This window comes from Cnephaeus nilssonii, assembly GCF_951640355.1.
Source record: "Cnephaeus nilssonii genome assembly, chromosome: 5".
NCBI lineage: Eukaryota > Metazoa > Chordata > Mammalia > Chiroptera > Vespertilionidae > Cnephaeus > Cnephaeus nilssonii.
Window position 1 is genome coordinate 106,568,888 of NC_137076.1, and position 16,270 is coordinate 106,585,157.

General features: G+C 62.7%; 1 protein-coding gene across 5 annotated transcripts in view; it reads right to left on the reverse strand.

The window, feature by feature from the left end:
- Positions 1-1,650: 1,650 nt before the first annotated feature.
- Positions 1,651-16,270, reverse strand: part of GRID2IP (Grid2 interacting protein) — a gene marked incomplete at its 5' end in the record, with an annotated part of 28,558 nt that continues 13,938 nt past the window's right edge. For 3 of the 5 annotated variants that reach the window (XM_079773118.1, XM_079773121.1, XM_079773120.1), the window contains 18 exons: positions 1,651-1,751; positions 1,982-2,146; positions 3,044-3,162; positions 3,251-3,380; positions 4,082-4,168; positions 4,289-4,444; positions 4,927-5,123; positions 5,554-5,631; positions 6,315-6,402; positions 6,803-7,222; positions 7,725-8,080; positions 8,853-8,970; positions 9,594-9,691; positions 9,893-10,039; positions 10,942-11,096; positions 14,654-14,837; positions 15,091-15,185; positions 15,666-15,735. In XM_079773118.1, coding sequence (XP_079629244.1) covers positions 1,680-1,751; positions 1,982-2,146; positions 3,044-3,162; positions 3,251-3,380; positions 4,082-4,168; positions 4,289-4,444; positions 4,927-5,123; positions 5,554-5,631; positions 6,315-6,402; positions 6,803-7,222; positions 7,725-8,080; positions 8,853-8,970; positions 9,594-9,691; positions 9,893-10,039; positions 10,942-11,096; positions 14,654-14,837; positions 15,091-15,185; positions 15,666-15,735 — 2,735 coding nt within the window. In that variant the 3' untranslated portion in view covers positions 1,651-1,679. Of the gene's footprint in view, positions 1,752-1,981; positions 2,147-3,043; positions 3,163-3,250; positions 3,381-4,081; positions 4,169-4,288; positions 4,445-4,926; positions 5,124-5,553; positions 5,632-6,314; positions 6,403-6,802; positions 7,223-7,724; positions 8,081-8,852; positions 8,971-9,593; positions 9,692-9,892; positions 10,043-10,941; positions 11,097-14,653; positions 14,838-15,090; positions 15,186-15,665; positions 15,736-16,270 lie in introns of all 5 variants that reach the window. The other 2 variants (XM_079773117.1, XM_079773119.1) reach the window with 1 other exon arrangement.

The window sequence follows — 16,270 nt, forward strand, 5'->3', positions numbered from 1 at the left end:
CAGGCCGACGCTCTGCCCACTGAGCCAACCGGCCAGGGCAGCGGCTGAGCTTCGGGACAGCTTGTTCCATGGCCTGTGTGGCCAGTAGGTCACCGATGGACGGCAGGCGAAGCTGTGCTCCCTGGCACGGGGCTGCACCGGCCACGTTTCTAACTCGCAGGGAAATGCCACACGGGCTCCCTGAGCGCCGTGCATGGCCTGGGGGCGTCTCTAATCTCTGAGATCTCCTGTGGGTCTGCACTGGCCTCCTGCCAGCTTCTGACGGCTGTGGGAATGCCTGGAATGCGCACCACTGGCCACCTCTGGCTCCATCCGCCCCGCCCTGGAATTATGCCTTTGGGTGTAGAGATTCCTATGTGGTAGATACGAGAGGGGAACCAAAAAAAAACCCAAAAAAAACCCACACCCATGGCCTCAAAGAGGGGCTGCGGGAGGCTGGCAGGGGCGGGAAGGGTCAGAAATCCCAAGGACGGACGGTCCCAATCTCTGCGGGAGCAACATGGGCCCTTCAGCCTCAGGGGGCGGAAAGACTCGGAGGGACGGGCCTAGAGCCCTGGTCAGAGGCCCCCGGGAGAAGGTTGAGGAGAGGCCACAGGAGCTGCCCGAAGCCCGGGGTCGCCAGCTGGAGCCAGAAAGAAGCCAACGCGCCCTCCTGCCCGCGCCCCCCTGCGCCCAGGTAGCTCCAGACACCAGGACAGCCGCGGGGTCCCAGAAAGTCCAAGACTGTGTCCCTCCCCCCAAGCCTGCTTTCCGCAGGGACCTGTTCCAGGGGCCGTCACAGCACCCCTCCCGTCGGCCACCAAGTCCTGTCCAGGCGCCACCCGGACGGCTCCGTTTCTCCGGCCCTGCCCGTGCGCCCGGCCCGCTGCAGAGTGGCCGACTGCTTCGCAACTGAGTGACGTGCGCCCCTCACAAAGCCCCAATGCCGCCACCCAACACAGAGGGTCTTCCTCGCCCAGCCCTTCGCTGCTTCTCCCCTGCTCTCCCCCCCCCGCCTCCGCCCTCCACCTCTGGGCACCAGCCCAGGGCAGTTTCCTCCAGCTCCCAAGCCCCGTGAGGCTGGGAATGGGGCTCTCCACACCGCCGGCCTCTTCCAAGCAGCCCGAGGCCCGGCTGGGAGAGGGGCCTGCAGGCTCACAGTGCCCCCGGGGTGGCGTGCTCAAGGGCCTCGGCCTCCTTCTCCAGGGTTCGGGTCCAGGTCTGTGCCCCCGATGATGACCCCCAGGGCCCGATGGGAGCCAAGCCATGGAGGAGCAGACAGCAGAGGCCGCCCAGGGCCCCGGCCACTCGCAATTCACCTGCAGGTCGCAGCCCCCACCCCCAAGTCCCCTACGTCCTGAGGGTTCAGGCAGGAGCCCTTGCTGGCGTGCCTGGGGGCCAGGTGGAGTGAGGTGCGGGGGCCAGCGGAACCTGGGGCACAGCCAGGCCAGGGAGCGATGGAGGCCCTCCTGGGGTTCACCTTCCCCGAGAGTACACGGTGGCCCCTGCACCCCAGCGCTCAGGGCTGGGGCTCGGCTGGGAGAGGGGGTCCAGCAGAACCCCGGACCTTCGCAGTGGCTGACGTTCAGCGCTGAGGTAGCTGGAGACGTGGGCTCCGTGGGCACAGCAGCCCGAGGTCCCAGGCAGGAGGGGCTCAGGGGGTGGGCGAGGCGCAGCTCTGGTGTTCCTCTCCACACCTGTCACCAGGCCAGGGGCGAAGCCATGCCCGAACTGCGCCCGCCCTCCCCGGCCTGCAGGTCGCCGAGGGCCCGCTGCGGGGAGGAGCAGGGGGGAGGGTTTGTCAGTGGTTCCGGGAGCCCCCAGCCCTTCACCCAACACCTGCCTTGCCAATTTCAGCACCCGAGCAAAGCAGAGACCCACACCCCTCCCGGGGGGTCACTCACTGGGGTGCTTTCCCAACACCCCGCTTCACAGAAGACCCCCCCCTCTGTGGACCGCTGGCCCGGCCCCTCCCGAGGGCCTGGAGCCTCCCGCGGCTCACCTCGAACTTGCTCATGAACTCGGCGAAGATGCCGAAGAAGGCCTCCGAGGTGGTGGCTTTGGAGTCCTCTCCGAAGAAGGCCAGCGCCCGGCCCAGCTCCTCCACGGCCTCGCGCTGCAGCCCGTCCAGCGCCCGCAGCACCGGCTGCGCCGTCTCCAGGAAGGACTGGGGCCCCTGCTCAGGAAACTGCCCGCCTGCCGGTGCCCCCAGTCCCAGCCCAGCTGCCCCTGCCAGCTGCCCCGGGCCCAGCGCTCAGCTGGGAGCCGCGCCCTGTCCGGCGCGCAGTGCTGTGCCCCTGGACTAGTCCTGGACCCGCCACGCCCTGTCCTGCCGGGCCTTTCCCTCGCTCCTCTCTGCAGCAGCCACGTCCCCCCCCCCCCCGCTCTGCTCAGATGCCACCACCCTCTTCCCCACCATTCACGGGAGTGGCCCCCTGCCCCTCTCCAGGCCTGACCCTCTCTCTCTCTCTCTTTCTTTTTTTTTAATATATTTTATTGATTTTTTACAGAGAGGAAGGGAGAAGAATAGAGTTAGAAACATCGATGAGAGAAACATCGATCAGCTGCCTCCTGCACACCCCCCACTGGGAATGTGCCCGCAACCAAGGTACATGCCCTTGACCGGAATCGAACCTGGGACCCTTCAGTCCGCAGGCCGACGCTCTATCCACTGAGCCACACCGGTCAGGGCTCTCTCTCTTTTTCTACGGCGTTTGTCACTCTGTGCCCAGTGGGAATGTCCCTCTCTCCCGACTGCCTTGCCAGGGCCTGACAAGCCTCTTTCTGGATCTCCTAACCTAGGTCCGGGCTCTCCTGGGGACCCGGCCCTGGGACGAGGCCGCGGCCTCAGCGCAGTCAAAAGAGCGCCTTCCAGGGGTGCCCGGCCTTGGCCCAAGTGCTTGGCTTCTGAACAGCCCAGGACGGACCCTCTTCCAGCAGCCGGGACACACAGCAGCCTCTGCCCAGAACCTCTGTGGGGAGACGGTGGGCACCGGAGCCGGAGCCAGCTCCCCCGACCGCCCTGGGCCCCCCGTGCCCCTGGGCCCGGCCGCTGGGAGGATACCGTCATGACGGCGGCAAACTTGTCCTCGCCGGAGGGGGCCGAGCTCTGGCAGGCAGCCTGGATCTCGCGGATGGTGCCGTGCAGGTCATCCAGGTCGCCGGTCAGAGCCCGCTGGTTCACTGCAGGGAAGGGCAGGGCCTCGTGGGGCCGCACGCCCAGCGGCAGAGCCTGCCTCCCCCCCCCCCCCCCCCCCCCGCCCCAGCCTACCTTTGGCCGCCAGGGGCACCGTGGGCAGGTCCTGCGTGAAGCCCAGGAGCTCAGGGAAGTGCTGGCTCAGCGACTTGGCGAGGATGTGCAGGAAGGTGAGCTTCCCGTCCACTGTCTTGGTGGAGTTCAGCTGCAAGTGACCCCAACACACCTCCTCCTCAGCCCCGTCAGACCGCCTCGTCCCTGCCCTCAGCCGACTCCAACACTCATAACCCGGCCGCTGTGTCCCTTCTCCAGGTCTTACCTGCCGGGACGCCACAGGCCCCCTGGGAGTCTGGAGGTCCCTGCCCAGCTCTCTGAGGCCCCGGGAACCAGGCCCGCAGCCCCAGGGAGAGGCAGGCCCTAGGCTTCTCCGTCCTTGAGCGTCGGCCCTTGTCAGCAGACAGAGCCCACGCTTCCCTGACTCCACGGGGTGGGGAGCACCACTCCCAGGTCTTCCCTCTTGTGGCCCCCCAGCCTCAGACATCCTAAACCATTTACACCTGCAAGTGGAGTTTTTCTTCCTCTTGTTCAAGGACAAAAGGCTCCCGGGGGAGAAGTCCCAGGAGCCCTGGGGGGAAGGCTGGGTACGTAGCCGTCCTGTTTCTGATCCTAGATCTTGGGGTGGGGGTGCTGTTGGGGGTACAGAACCTGCCCGGTGGGCGCTCCCCTTCCACTTGGAGTCTTCCCTCCCTGCCCCCCCCCCACTCCATAGTTCCAGACCCGGAGGCTGGGCGTGGAGGAGCACCCCCCCAACCTTTGCTGCAGTCACATCCTGGCCCCTGGGCAGCCAGCTCCTCCTCCTGGGTCAGGGCCCCCGGGGGTGATGTTAGAGCGGGACGAGGCCCTCACCTCGGTGAGGAAGTTGATTTTGAAGCCCGTGGTCTTGTTGGTCCGGGGCTGTCCGTCGTTGAGATAGTTGCCCATGGCCAACACGAACTGTGGGGAGGCAGGTGGGCGGTGGGCGGGCAGGTACACCCCACCCCTTCCCCTGGTCCATCATGGGCGCCCCAGGGGCAGAGGGGCAGGTCGGGGGGCAGGCAGGGGGTGCGGGCTGACCTCCAGGATCTTGGCGAGCTTCCGGCTGTTTCTGAGCTCCAGCGAGGCCTGGCGCAGGCACTCCAGGCTGGCCCGGACCTCCTCCGTCCTCTCCTGCAGGGTGGCCTGGAAGTGGAGGCTGCGCAGGCGGGTTTTGTATTCCGGAACCGACAGCATCTGCCGCGAAGGCCGGGCCGGAGTCATCCATCCGCCAGCACCGCCAGGAGACCCCCCCCACCCCCATCGCGGCCTGGGGTCCCGGCTGCTGCCAGGCCAGGGGTTCCCTTAGGAAACTAACAGGGCCCCTAAGGGCACCAGCACCCTATCCAGCTGGATCCCAAGTGGGACCTGGCTCAGAAAGGTGTGAATTGCTGGTTGCGCGGCGACCTATGAACCAGGAGGTCATGGCTGGATTCCAGGTCAGGCGGGGCACATGCCCGGGTTGCGGGCTCGACCCCCGCTTCGTGCAGGAGGCAGCCGATCAATGATTCTCTCTCAACATTGATGTTTCTATCTCTCTCTCTCCCTTCCTCTCAATAGAGATATATATATATATATATTTTTTTTTTAGAAAAGAAAGGTGTAAATTGGCACTCAGAGGTGTGAGCGCGGGGGCTCACGTGGAGCAGGACCGACGGGGCCCCGGACGGAGCGCGCACCTGCAGGACGAACTGGTCGGGCTCGCTGAGGCGGCCGGGCGCCTCGCGGAAGGCCTGGTAGCGCAGCTCCTCGTCGGCGTCGGGCGCGAAGAGCAGCAGCTGCGCCAGGTGCGCGGGCTCCAGCCGCCCCGGCTCCATGCTCATGAGCACCTGGCGCAGCTCGGCCGGGCTCAGCTTCAGGTGCGCCAGCAGGATGGCTGCGGGCGGGCTCAGGTGAGCCAGGGGCCTGGAGCTCCGCCGGGCTGCTAGGTGGGGCCTGGGGGGGGGGGGGGGACCAGGGCGGGGCGGGAGCCGGGAGAGGTGGAGGTCCCCTTGGTGACGGATTGAAGGGCCAGGCGGGGTTCTCCGGGAGAGAGATCTAGAACTGAGCGGGACCTGGCGATGGCGCCAAGGAACCTCGGAAAGGCCTGGAAGCAGGACCAGAGCCCCGGCCAACAAGAGGGCGGGGCCTGTGGGGTGGACCCAGGGCCGTACCTACCCAGGAGGATGTGGGACCTGGGAGGGGGCCTCTGGCCCGCTGGATGGCAGGTGTATCGTGGGGGGCAGGGGGGTTACAGCCTAATTTCTGTTTTCCATCGGGGCGGCCGCCTCCTGCCCCCCACCGCCCAGGGCCCCCCTGCCCCTCACAGGTGTTGTAGGCCTTCTTGTGGGACAGGATCTCCACCACCTCCTTCTTCCTGAAGGGCTCGGGCCTGGGCGCTGGCTCTGGAGGGAAATGATGGCTGAGCGAGGGCGGCCAGGCTGAGGCTGCTGTGAGAGACCCGGGGGGGGGGGTGGCCACCCCCACAGCCCAGACGCCCCCTTTCTGAGGCCTAGACTGACTCAGCTCTGGGTGTCCACAGGCCTAGCTCTCAGCATGCATGGCGCGTCCTCCGTCCTCTCTCCCCGCTGGCGGGACTGAGCTGCCCGGGGGAGGGGCACCAACCCCCTCTGGCCTTGCAGATGCCTCCTGATGGACATTCTCTTCCATCCGGGGACCACTGTCCACACAGTGTCCCTGGCTGCCTGCAGCACCCCCCCCAACTACAGGGAGGGACACAGAGACGGGGGGGGGGGGGGGAGGACTGGGAGGGGCATGGTGGATGCCTCCTGTCAGCCTCCTTCCGGCTGCGCCTGAGGTCACCAGCCCCTCTGTGCTTCCGCATCAGGAAGTCACCATGTCCCGGGGCTGGTTTGGAAGTGAGGGTGCAGGGTGTCTGGCGCGTAGTAACTGCAATAAATGACAGCTGTCAGTCCCTCGTTCTGAGGCGGGGAAACTGAGCCCTGAGGTCTGAACTCAGGGACACAGTAAGTGAATGGACGTCCGCGCAGCCCTCGGGGGGCTCTGAGCCCTGGGCTGTCACAGCGACCCCGGGATGGGGGTCCCCCAGGGCCCTCAGGCCACTCACTAGCCGGTTTCTGGGTGCCAAAGTGGAGCTCCAGGTCGAGGTATTTCACCATGTCACTCAGCTTATCATAGTCAGAGTCCTCCCCCAACTGCAAGGCAGGGCCGGCTCACAGTGAGGAGGCTGCCGCCCGCCCCCCCGCCCCATCCCCAAGGAGAACCCCCCTCCCCAAATCAGCCGGCTCCTGCTGGCCAATCACACACACGCCTGGAACCCGCCCCCACCGCCCCTGCAGAGGCCAGCCCTGGGTGGGGCGGGGCAGCAGGGGCTGCAAAGGGGCTGGAGCCACCCAGGGGTCCGAGGTGGCCGAGGGGTCTGGCCCTGCTTTGAGGTGTCCTTTGCAGGGAGTGAGCTGCCCCGTGTTCCTGACGCCGGGGAAACGGAGCCAGGGAAATGCCGGGGGCTAGACGCGGGACAGGGCCGGCCTGTCCTCAATGCTGCTGCCCAGGCCACCTCCCCCCCCGCAGGGCACGGGGCCTCAGGCCGCCTACCTGACCCCAGATGGTGCCCTCCGAGTTCTCCACCTGCTCCCACCGAAGGCGCTTGACGCTCATGTGGCTGGTCTCGCTGCGGCGGTGGCCCAGGCCCCGGGACAGCATGGGGGGGGCACAGGGCACAGGTGGGGGCAGGGGTGGCGGGGGCGGTGGAGGGACCGGGTGGCTGAGTTGGGTGAGGGGCTTGGCTAGAGCCTGAGCGGGACCCCGGGGACCGTCCGGGGTGCGGGAGCTGGGCTTGGGGTCGTGGAAGGGCAGGGGCGGCGGCGGCGGGGGGCTGACGGGGGGCGGGGGGATGTGGTCGGACATGGAGGAGTAGGTGAGGGAGCTGCCCTCCTCGCTGCTGCTGACGCACTCGCTGGCGCTGCTCCGCTCGTTGGTGACAAAGCTGCCCTGGTCGTCCTCATGGAAGCTCATCTGATGGGGACGGAGCAGGGGAGGGAGGCCGGGCTGGGCCAGGGGCAGCGGGGGGTGGGGGGGGTGGGGGGGGGTGGCCTGGCCGTGTGTGGGGGAGCCCAGCACAGGAGGAGGTGACCTGAGACCAGGCGTCTGTGTGGCCTCGGGTAGGTACTGAGTGTCCTACTTGAGTCAAAGGGTGGGACGGCCCTAGCCGGTTTGGCTCAGTGGTCCCGGGTTCGATTCCAGTCAGGGCACATGCCCAGGGTGCGGGCTCGATCCCCAGTAGGGGGCGTGCAGGAGGCAGCGGGTCACTGATTCTCTCATCATTGATGTTTCTATCTCTTCCTCTCAGAAATCAATTAAAATGTATTTTTTAAAGGGGGGCTAGCTCAACCAGGGAGTGGGGTGGCTTGGGCCAGGACCCAGGGCAGCAGCCTCTTGCAGGCCTCAGGGACACTGCCCCCTTGGAGACACCCCGTTCACACCCGCCCCCGGGCCTCCCCCCCGCCTCCACGCTCACCTCCTCATAGTCATTCTCGGGGCTCAGGAAGTCGTCCACCATGGTGACCCGCGGGCCCAGCTGCTCGCTCAGGGCGTCCAGGAAGCGGTCGGTGTCCCGGCTCCGCGCCGGCCGGGAGAAGGTGAAGCGCCGCCTGGGGCCGGGCTGGCGGCCCAGGTCCGGGCTGGGGGGGCTGTCGGGGTGGGTGGGCCCGGGGCCGGGCTGCGGGGAGGGCGCCCTGCTGCTGTCCAGGCTGGCGTAGGGGTGGGACTCGGAGCTGCTGGGGGAGGCCGGGCCCTCTGAGCACAGCGGGTAGTAGCAGGGGGAGGGCCGCAGTCGCTCGCTGGGCCAGGAGACGCCGGACAGGGTCCTGGGCCCTGGGGTGGGGGAGGGCACGTGAGGACCCCGCTTCCTGCAGTCAGGGCCTGGGTTCCAGGTGCAGGCTGGAGGGGAGGGCCCGGGGCAGGTTGGCTGTGCGTCCCCGGGCACCTTCCTTTCCCTCTCTGGACACGGCACAGGAAAACCGTGGGACCCCGCTCCCCATGCCCTTCCCTGAGGGTGACCACAGGTTCGAGGTGGGGCACTGCCTAGGACAGGCCAGACCCAGCGCATCCTGGGAGCGACACCAGGGTACCACCCGGGCCCCGCTGCACACAGCTCCGAGGGCCAAGGAGCCTTCTCCAGGCCCCGGACCCAAGGTCATGAGCACCTCCCACACCCGCAGGCCCTCGGCTCCCGGGAGCATCGACAGGGGTCCTGTCTTCTGAACTGCAGCGGAGTCATCGTGTGTGTGTGTGTGTGTGTGTGTGTGTGTGTGTGTGTGTCCTGAGAGCAGCCACCTTTCCAGCTGTGCCGTTCACAAGCCAGGCCTGCACTTAGACGTTTACCCAGCAGCCAATGCTGGCCGGGGGGTCCTGGAGGGCAGCCCTCTGCTTTTCTAGATCCACAGCGGGGTGAGGCTCAGAGGGACAGAGACAACCCTGACCTTGGTGGCCCCTCGCCATGGAGGCTGCTGCGGCCCCCAGAACTCAAGCCCATGGCCATGGAGCACAGAGGGGGCTCCAGGGTTGGGCCTGGAGGCGGGCCAGCACGCAGCCAGCGGTGGATAGAGCCGGTGCTGCCCTCAGGAGCGGGCGGCTGAGCGCCTACCGGCTGTGCCTGCCGGGCTGGGCGCTGGGGGCGAGGCCCGGGACCTGGACGTGGACCCCCTCCTGCCTGTGAAGCTGCTGCTCAGTCTGGACTCCAGCTCCGCGTACACAGCCGACATCTGCGGACAAAGGAGGCGGGGAGTCCAGCGCCCTCCCTCCTCCACGTGACCCTAATGGGGCCTCACAGGCCAGGCGTGGGTGGTCTGAGAAGCCGGGATCTGCCCGGCCGGCGTGGCTCAGTGGTTGAGCGTCGACCTAGGAACCAGGAGGTCACGGTTCAATTCCCGGTCAGGGCACACGCCGGGGTTGAGGGCTCAATCCTTGTGCAGGAGGCAGCCAATCAATGATTCTCTCTCATCATTGACATTTCTAACTCTTTCTCCCTCTCCCTTCCTCTCTGAAATCAACAAAAATCTATTTTAAAAAAAGAAAGAGCCCTGGCTGGCTTGGCTCAGTGGATAGAGCGTCAGCCTGCGGACTGAAGGGTCCCAGGTTCGATTCTGGCCAAGGGCACATGTCCAGGTTGGGGGCTCGATCCCCAGTAGGGGGCGTGCAGGAGGCAGCCAATCAATGATTCTCTCTCATCATTGATGTTTCTCTCTCTCTCCCTCGCCCTTCCTCTCTGAAATCAATAAAAACATATTTTAAAACAAATAAATAAATAATAAAAAGTGGAAAAAGAAGAAGCAGGGATCTGCCCCAGCCCCCCACCGACACCACCAGGAGGGCACAGAGGTCTCACCATCTTGGGGTTGGGGGTCTCGGGGAGGGATGTGCCATCGCCTGCCTGGCGCTCGCCCGGGATCAGAGAAAGAGGCACCTCAGTGCAGTCACTGGGACCTGCTGGGAGGCGGGGGGCGGGGGGCGCAGAGTCAGGCACCAGCCAGACCCAGGGGGCCCAGGAGAAAGAACCCGCTAGCCCTGCAGCCCAGGAGGGCCGCGCTCAGCCTGGTTCCCGGGATTTCTCCCTCTGCAGGTGGGGACACCGCCCTGGTCGGGCCCTCGAACCCTCTCCCGCTGTTCGGTCTGGCCCGGGCCTACCGCAGGCGAGGCCGGCCTCCAGGCCCTGGGACCGCAGGCTGCGGCGGCACATGGAGGAGGCCCGCAGGGAGCTCCGCGGCTGGGGCTCTGGCTCTGGCTCGGGCTCTGGCTCCGGCTCCGGCTCCAGGTCCAGCTCCGGCTCCGTCTCTGCTGTGGGACACAGAGGGGGGTGGGCCCTGGCCCCTCAGCCAGACAAGGAGCAGCCAAACACCGGGAGGGGAAGGCAGCAGCCGTGCCGGTCGGTGCCCGGCCCCGCCTGGCTCTAGGCCAGCTGCCGAGGGGAAGCCCGGGTGAGAGAGCGGCGCCAGGACGGGAGCAGGGGTGGCGCCAGCCTGAGAACGGAGGCGGGGAGGTGGCCACGGGGCCTTTTCTCGTGACACGAGCCTAGGGCCCCATCATCCAGGTCTCACCTCCTAGCACTGCCGCCCTGGGGACCGATGGGGTGGAAAGGAAGGTTCCGGGTCTAGGCAGATGTGTGAGACACCTGCACCCCCTTTCTTGCTAAAACCCGGCCCCTTCCCCTGCTCACTGTGGGTCCCTGGGACTAGGGCTGGTGGCCACACGAGGGCCAGCACGAGGGCCAGCAGGCTCGGCCCAGCAGGCCAGAGCGGCTAGAACTCAGGCCCAGGGTTTGGATCCCGTGGCCGAAACGCTGACGGGCATGGCTTCGTGGGCTCACGGGCACTGGCGTCTGTGCCCAGCCAGGTGCGACCCAGCTCACGCCCACACTCCGGGTCTGCAAACAGCGGCCACATGAGCGTCTCACGCTGTGACACACTCCCTGGGGGGCCACACAGCCGCCCAGACCCAGCTGGCGAGCTGGGGGGTCTAAGGCTGCATTTGCTCCTTAAAGCGGAGAAGGCACATCCATGGGGCCAAGCGTGGAGCCAGCTGGGTGTGTTGAGTATCGGCATGGCATGTGGGCACATCCGTGTGTGAGGGGCCCAGGTCCTCTGTAATGCCTAGCAGGTGAGAACAGGCGTCTGGGTGGGGGAGGGGCTGCTCACCTGGGGGGGCAGGGGGCGGGGCTAGGGGGGAGGGCTGCTCACCCGTCATGGCGGTGTAGCCCAGGAAACAGGCGATTTTCTCCTGGCAGAGCTCCTGCTCCTCATAAGTCAGCAGCTGGTAGACGAACTGCCAGAGCACCTGCTTGGCGGGCGTGTCCAGCACGGGGTAGACGTCGACGATGAGGGTGTCGATGTTCCTGGGGAGGGGCAGGAGCAAGGGGTTCACTACTCAGGGCCTCACCTTAGGGAATGGGGTGGGGACGGGTAAGGGGGCACTTCCAGGCCACAGAGTTCGGGCTCATGCCCTGCCCCCCTTCCCACTGCCAAGACAGAGAGAGCTGGGCGGGAAGGCGGGTTCTGGGGACAGAATGCCCAGATTCAGATCCTGCCTCCACCACGTACCAGCCAAGTGACCTTTCTCAAGTTACTTAACTCTCTGTGCCTCAGTTTCCTCATCTGTGAAATGGGGATAAAAATAACTTCTATTGCACAGAGCTGCCGTGAAGATTGGAATGTGTGGAGTGTGTTGGGAAAGCTGAGCCACTGCGCCAGGGATCAGCAAATGACGGCCTGTGGGCCAAAATCTGTTTTTGTGGAGAAAGTTTTATTGGAACAAGGCCTGCCTGTTTGCTTATGGATTGTCTATGGCTGTTTTCAAGCTACAGCGGTGGAGCTGAATAGTTTCAATGGAGACTGTATGGCCCAAAAAGCCTAAAATATTTACTATCCAGCCCCTCACAGAAAGAGTGTGCTGACCTCTGCATTACGTGGAAAAAATAAAACTGTATTCTCACACAGCACCTTGCATAAAGATGAACTCTGGGTGGATAAAAAATCAAAGCGTGTAGATATAAAATTATAAATGTAGTAGAAGAGAATGCAGGAAAACATCTTTTGAGCTAGAGGCAAGGAAGGACTTTGTAAAATGTCAACACTAACAGAAGTGACCAATGGGAGGTGATAGTTACAATATTCAAAAGCCAACAAGGAACCAGTACCTAACATATACAAGGAACTCCTGCAAATCCACAAGAACAAAAAGCCCAATAAAACAAAAATGGACAAAGGGTCTGAACAGGTAACTTGTAGGAAAGAAAATGAAAAAAGTTAACGAGGATATTAAAGGATGTTCAAAATAATTAGTAATTAAAAACCCTTGCCAGGCTGGTGTGGCTCAGTGGTTGAGTGTTGACCTAGGAACCAGGAGGTCATAGTTGGATTCCCAGGCAGGGCACATGCTCAGGTTGCGGGCTGGATCCCCCATGTGGGGCATGCAGGAGTCAGCAGATCAATGATTCTCACTCATCGTTGATGTTTCTCTCTCTCTCTCCCTCTCCAAAATCAATTATAAAAAAAGTATTTTTAAATAAAAACCGAATAAGATGTGACCTTATGGCCAAAAGGACTAGCTAAACTAGAAAGCTGGATAGTGCCGCCTGTTGGCGAGGACCCGGGGACGGGGGTGGGGGCCCTTCTGCACCGCTGGGCGAGTGAAAGCAGAGCCCGGGAAGCAGTTTGGCACGGCCTTGTCAAACTAAGTAAACAAATGCCTTAACATCCAGCCATTTCCTCCAGATAATAAATGTCAAATGAATTGTGCACAGCTCCCCGGGGACGTGAGCCTAGCGGCGTTCATCACAGTGTGACTGCGATGGGACCGCGGGAGGCGACCAGTGTCCATGGCAGGCAAGGTAAAAAGATGAGACGGTGGCTGTGATCCCAGCGAAATTTGCTGCAGCTGGAAACGGTGTGTTCAATGTACGCAGAGCAACGTGGACAGATCCAGAGACAGGGCACTTGGTGGGAAAAAAGCCAGACACAGAATGCAGTACAGAGCACAATGATGATGTGAAATAAAAACACACCACACAGCCAAAACCGGTTTGGCTCTGTGGATAGAGCATCGGTCTGTGGACTGAAAGGTCCCAGGTTCGATTCCGGTCAAGGGCATGTACCTTGGTTGCGGGCACATCCCCGGTAGGGGGCGTGCAGGAGGCAGCTGGTCAATGTTTCTAGCTTTCTATCCCTCTCCCTTCCTCTCTGTAAAAAATCAATAAAATATATTTTAAAAAAAAAAACACACACACCACACAGGACAGCAATGCCCACTGTTCAAGAACATCTTCAGACGAAGCGGTGCCCATTAAACTCATCAGACTTGGCCGGGAGGGGCGGGGGGAGGTGGAGCCAAAAGGAAATGAAAGGTGGAAGCACCCAAATGTCCATCAATGGATGGGAGGGTCAACAAAATGTGTCCTATCCACGCAATGGGATATTATCAGCCTTAAGAAAGAAACGAAGTAGATGTTATAACTTGGATGGACGTTGACAACACTCTAAGGGAAAGAAGTAGACACAAAAGTCCACATATTGTACTATTCTGTTCATGTGAAATGAACAGGGAAATTACAGAGACTGCCCAGCTGGTGTGGCTCAGTGGTTGAGTGTTGATCTATGAACCAGGTCACAGTTTGATTCCGGGTCAGGTCACATGCCCAGGTTGCCGGCTTGATCGCCAGTGTGGGCATGCAAGAGGCCACCTATCAATGGTTTTCTCTCATCATTGATGTTTCTATCTCTCTCTCCCTCTCCCTTCCTTTCTGAAATCAATAAAAATATATTTAAAAAAGAAATTATAGAGACAGAAAGTGGATTTATGATTGTGCACGATGGGCAGGAGCAGAGAAGGCGGGCGTCGGTGAAAGTGTGCAGGGTTCTTTTCGAGGTGATGAAAATGTTCTAAAATGGAGTGTGTTTAATGTGAATATACTAAAAAACCGGTGCGTTGAAGTCAGACTCAGATGGAGGAATTGCATGGCATGTGAAATATGTCTCAGTACAACTCTTTAAACAAAAAGATTGCGGGAGACTATCTATTGTCTACACTATCAGGAAAGTGTAAATAAGGAACCCAGAAGGCTGATGGACCTTGAGCTCTCTGGCAAGGGCCAAAGCTATGCACCGGTTGTGGCTCAAGCTTGACAATGGTAGCTCAAGCAATTTCCTGACCTAATAGTCTCAAAGTAAATCTTTACTAATATTTACTGACCTTTAAGATAGTCTGTCTGCTACCAGAATTGCCTGCCTGACTAAGGGCAATATGTGTATCTAAAATTGAATAAAAGGCTGGCAGGGCCTGGGCACCAGTGAAGCCCTCCCACTAGAGTTGGGCTCTCCACCTGGCCCCGTTTCCAAATTCATATTTCTTGTCTAGTCTCGTCATTTGCGTGCATCCCTTTTCCAGGTCCTGAACCCAAGCCATGCAGGATGTGGCTGTCACATCATTCACAAAGAGAAAAAGGATGAACAAGTGAGGAGCTTTGCACGGGCCATAACCGAGGAGTGTGATAACGCAGCCTGCTGCCCCTGAAGTGCAAAAAGAAAAAGAAAGATACCCAACCACCCCCCAAACGCAGGCCCCAGGCATTGGGCATCTTGGGGCCTTGCGGACCCTGGAAGCACCAGCCCTGTGAGGGTCCCACCATCAACGCTGCAGGGGACCACGGTCTCCTTCACTTTACAGACCAGGCTGTCACTTGCCTAGCTCACGGGGCTAGGAGGTTTCAGAGTCAGAGTTTGCTCTGGGGCAGCCCAACTGTCCCCACCTTGGGACACCTGGTTCCAGCTGCTGCTTTCTTTGAGCCTCGCAGGAGAAGGGGGCAAGGAGGCTCAGCAGATGGACCCTGATAGTGAGTCTGGGCAGGATTTGGGGCCCACCCAGGGCAGGTCTCCACCCCTGCTCTGGCCTGGCCACCTGTGTTGGAAGAAGCTCTCGAGGGCCCGGCAGACCCCGTATCGCTCCGGAGGCGTGAGCAGGCGCTCCAGCTGCTGGCTGAAGGTCCTCCCCTGCACGCGGATGCTGGTCGGCAGGATGTCCGCCACCCACTGCAGGGAGCTGAGCGCCGCCGATGGGCTGGGGGGATCCAAAGAATCGGAGTCTGCAGGGTCACAGGCAGGAGAGGCCCAGGTGACCCGGTGTCCCCAGGCCCAGGGACCTCCTGACTGGGTGTGGCTGTGGGCACCATGCATCGGGAGGCACATCTGCAGCCGCAGCTGGGGATGGCGGGAGAGCCGGGCAGGGTCCCTGAGACGGTCCCACTGGGTTCCACAGCACCAAGCGGGGGATGCTGCGGGTTTGGGGGATAAGCAGAGGGGGCCCCCTCAGCGTCTCTGTGGAGTGGGGGGTCTCACCGCTGGGGAACGGGACGAGCCCCTCCTCTACCACCAGCGTGGGCATCGCGCCACTGCCCTGCAGCATGGACACCACCTTGTCATGGGAGCAGTTCCTGCCAAGCAGAGATGGCCCGGGAGGGCCTGGCCAGGTGAGCCCTGTCCACGGCCGCCCCCCGGACAACCACCCCCGCCCCCGGTCCTGCCTGCAGAGGCCACACAGCAAGTCCCCAGCAGGGCCAGAGCCAGAGCCAGGGCACAGCCTCTCCTGCCAGCTCATCTCTGCAGGACCAGCTCCAGGGCACAGAAGGGCTGGCACCCGTGCCCCCCCCCCCGCCCCCCGGCAGGGCTCCCCCTACAGGGCAAGACTTTCAACGCTGTGCCCTGCGTGGGGCTGGGTGTTTGCTGGTTGGAAGGATGAACTGATGTCCTGGAGAGGGCGGGAGAATAGATTCAGGAGTTCCCCTAGGGTGAGGGACAGACCCTGGGGACCCACTGGGCAGAGGAGATCAGGACCAGGGCTGGGTGTCCCGAGAGGCAGCAGTTTTGGGGGACAGTTCTCCGCCAAAGCTCTGGTATCCCCAGCAGCCTCTGACCTCATGTCCAGTCCGTTGAGGAAGAGGATCCGGTCACCCGACCTGAGGGCAGCATTGTCAGCCGGGCTCCCTGGAGGCAAGAAGAGAGGACCCGCTGGTCAGCGGGGTGGGGCGGGCCGTGCCTGCCTCCCAGGTGAGAACTGACCAGCGGTGCCCGCCTTAGACCAGCTCAGGCCCCGCGCGGCTGCCGGGAGTGAGTCTAGGCAGGCGGGGGCGCTGGGGCGGCCGCTCAGCCCTGAGCTGTTGGCGATGAGCTGAAACAAAGATCTGCGAGCAGCATTTCTGCAGCGTCTGCGCCCCCAGAGGACCCCTCTCCAGACAGCTCTCCGTCCTCTGAAGGTCCACAGTGAGGTTCCTCCCGGCCGCTGTCACCGGAGGAAGTGTGCCCCCTGGCGGCCGGGCTGGGCAGAGCAGCACACCTGGGTTTTAACTGGCCCGAGGCCAGGCGTCTCTGCCCACTGGGGAGAGCAGGGAGGTGGGTGGTGGCATAGTCGGAAGAGACACATCCAAAGAGGAGAGACGACTCGTTTCCGGAGGACGCTCCCTAGAGAGCAGCTTCGGACCTCGTCCCAACAACAGTATGTCAACGACAGTGGTACCCAAAT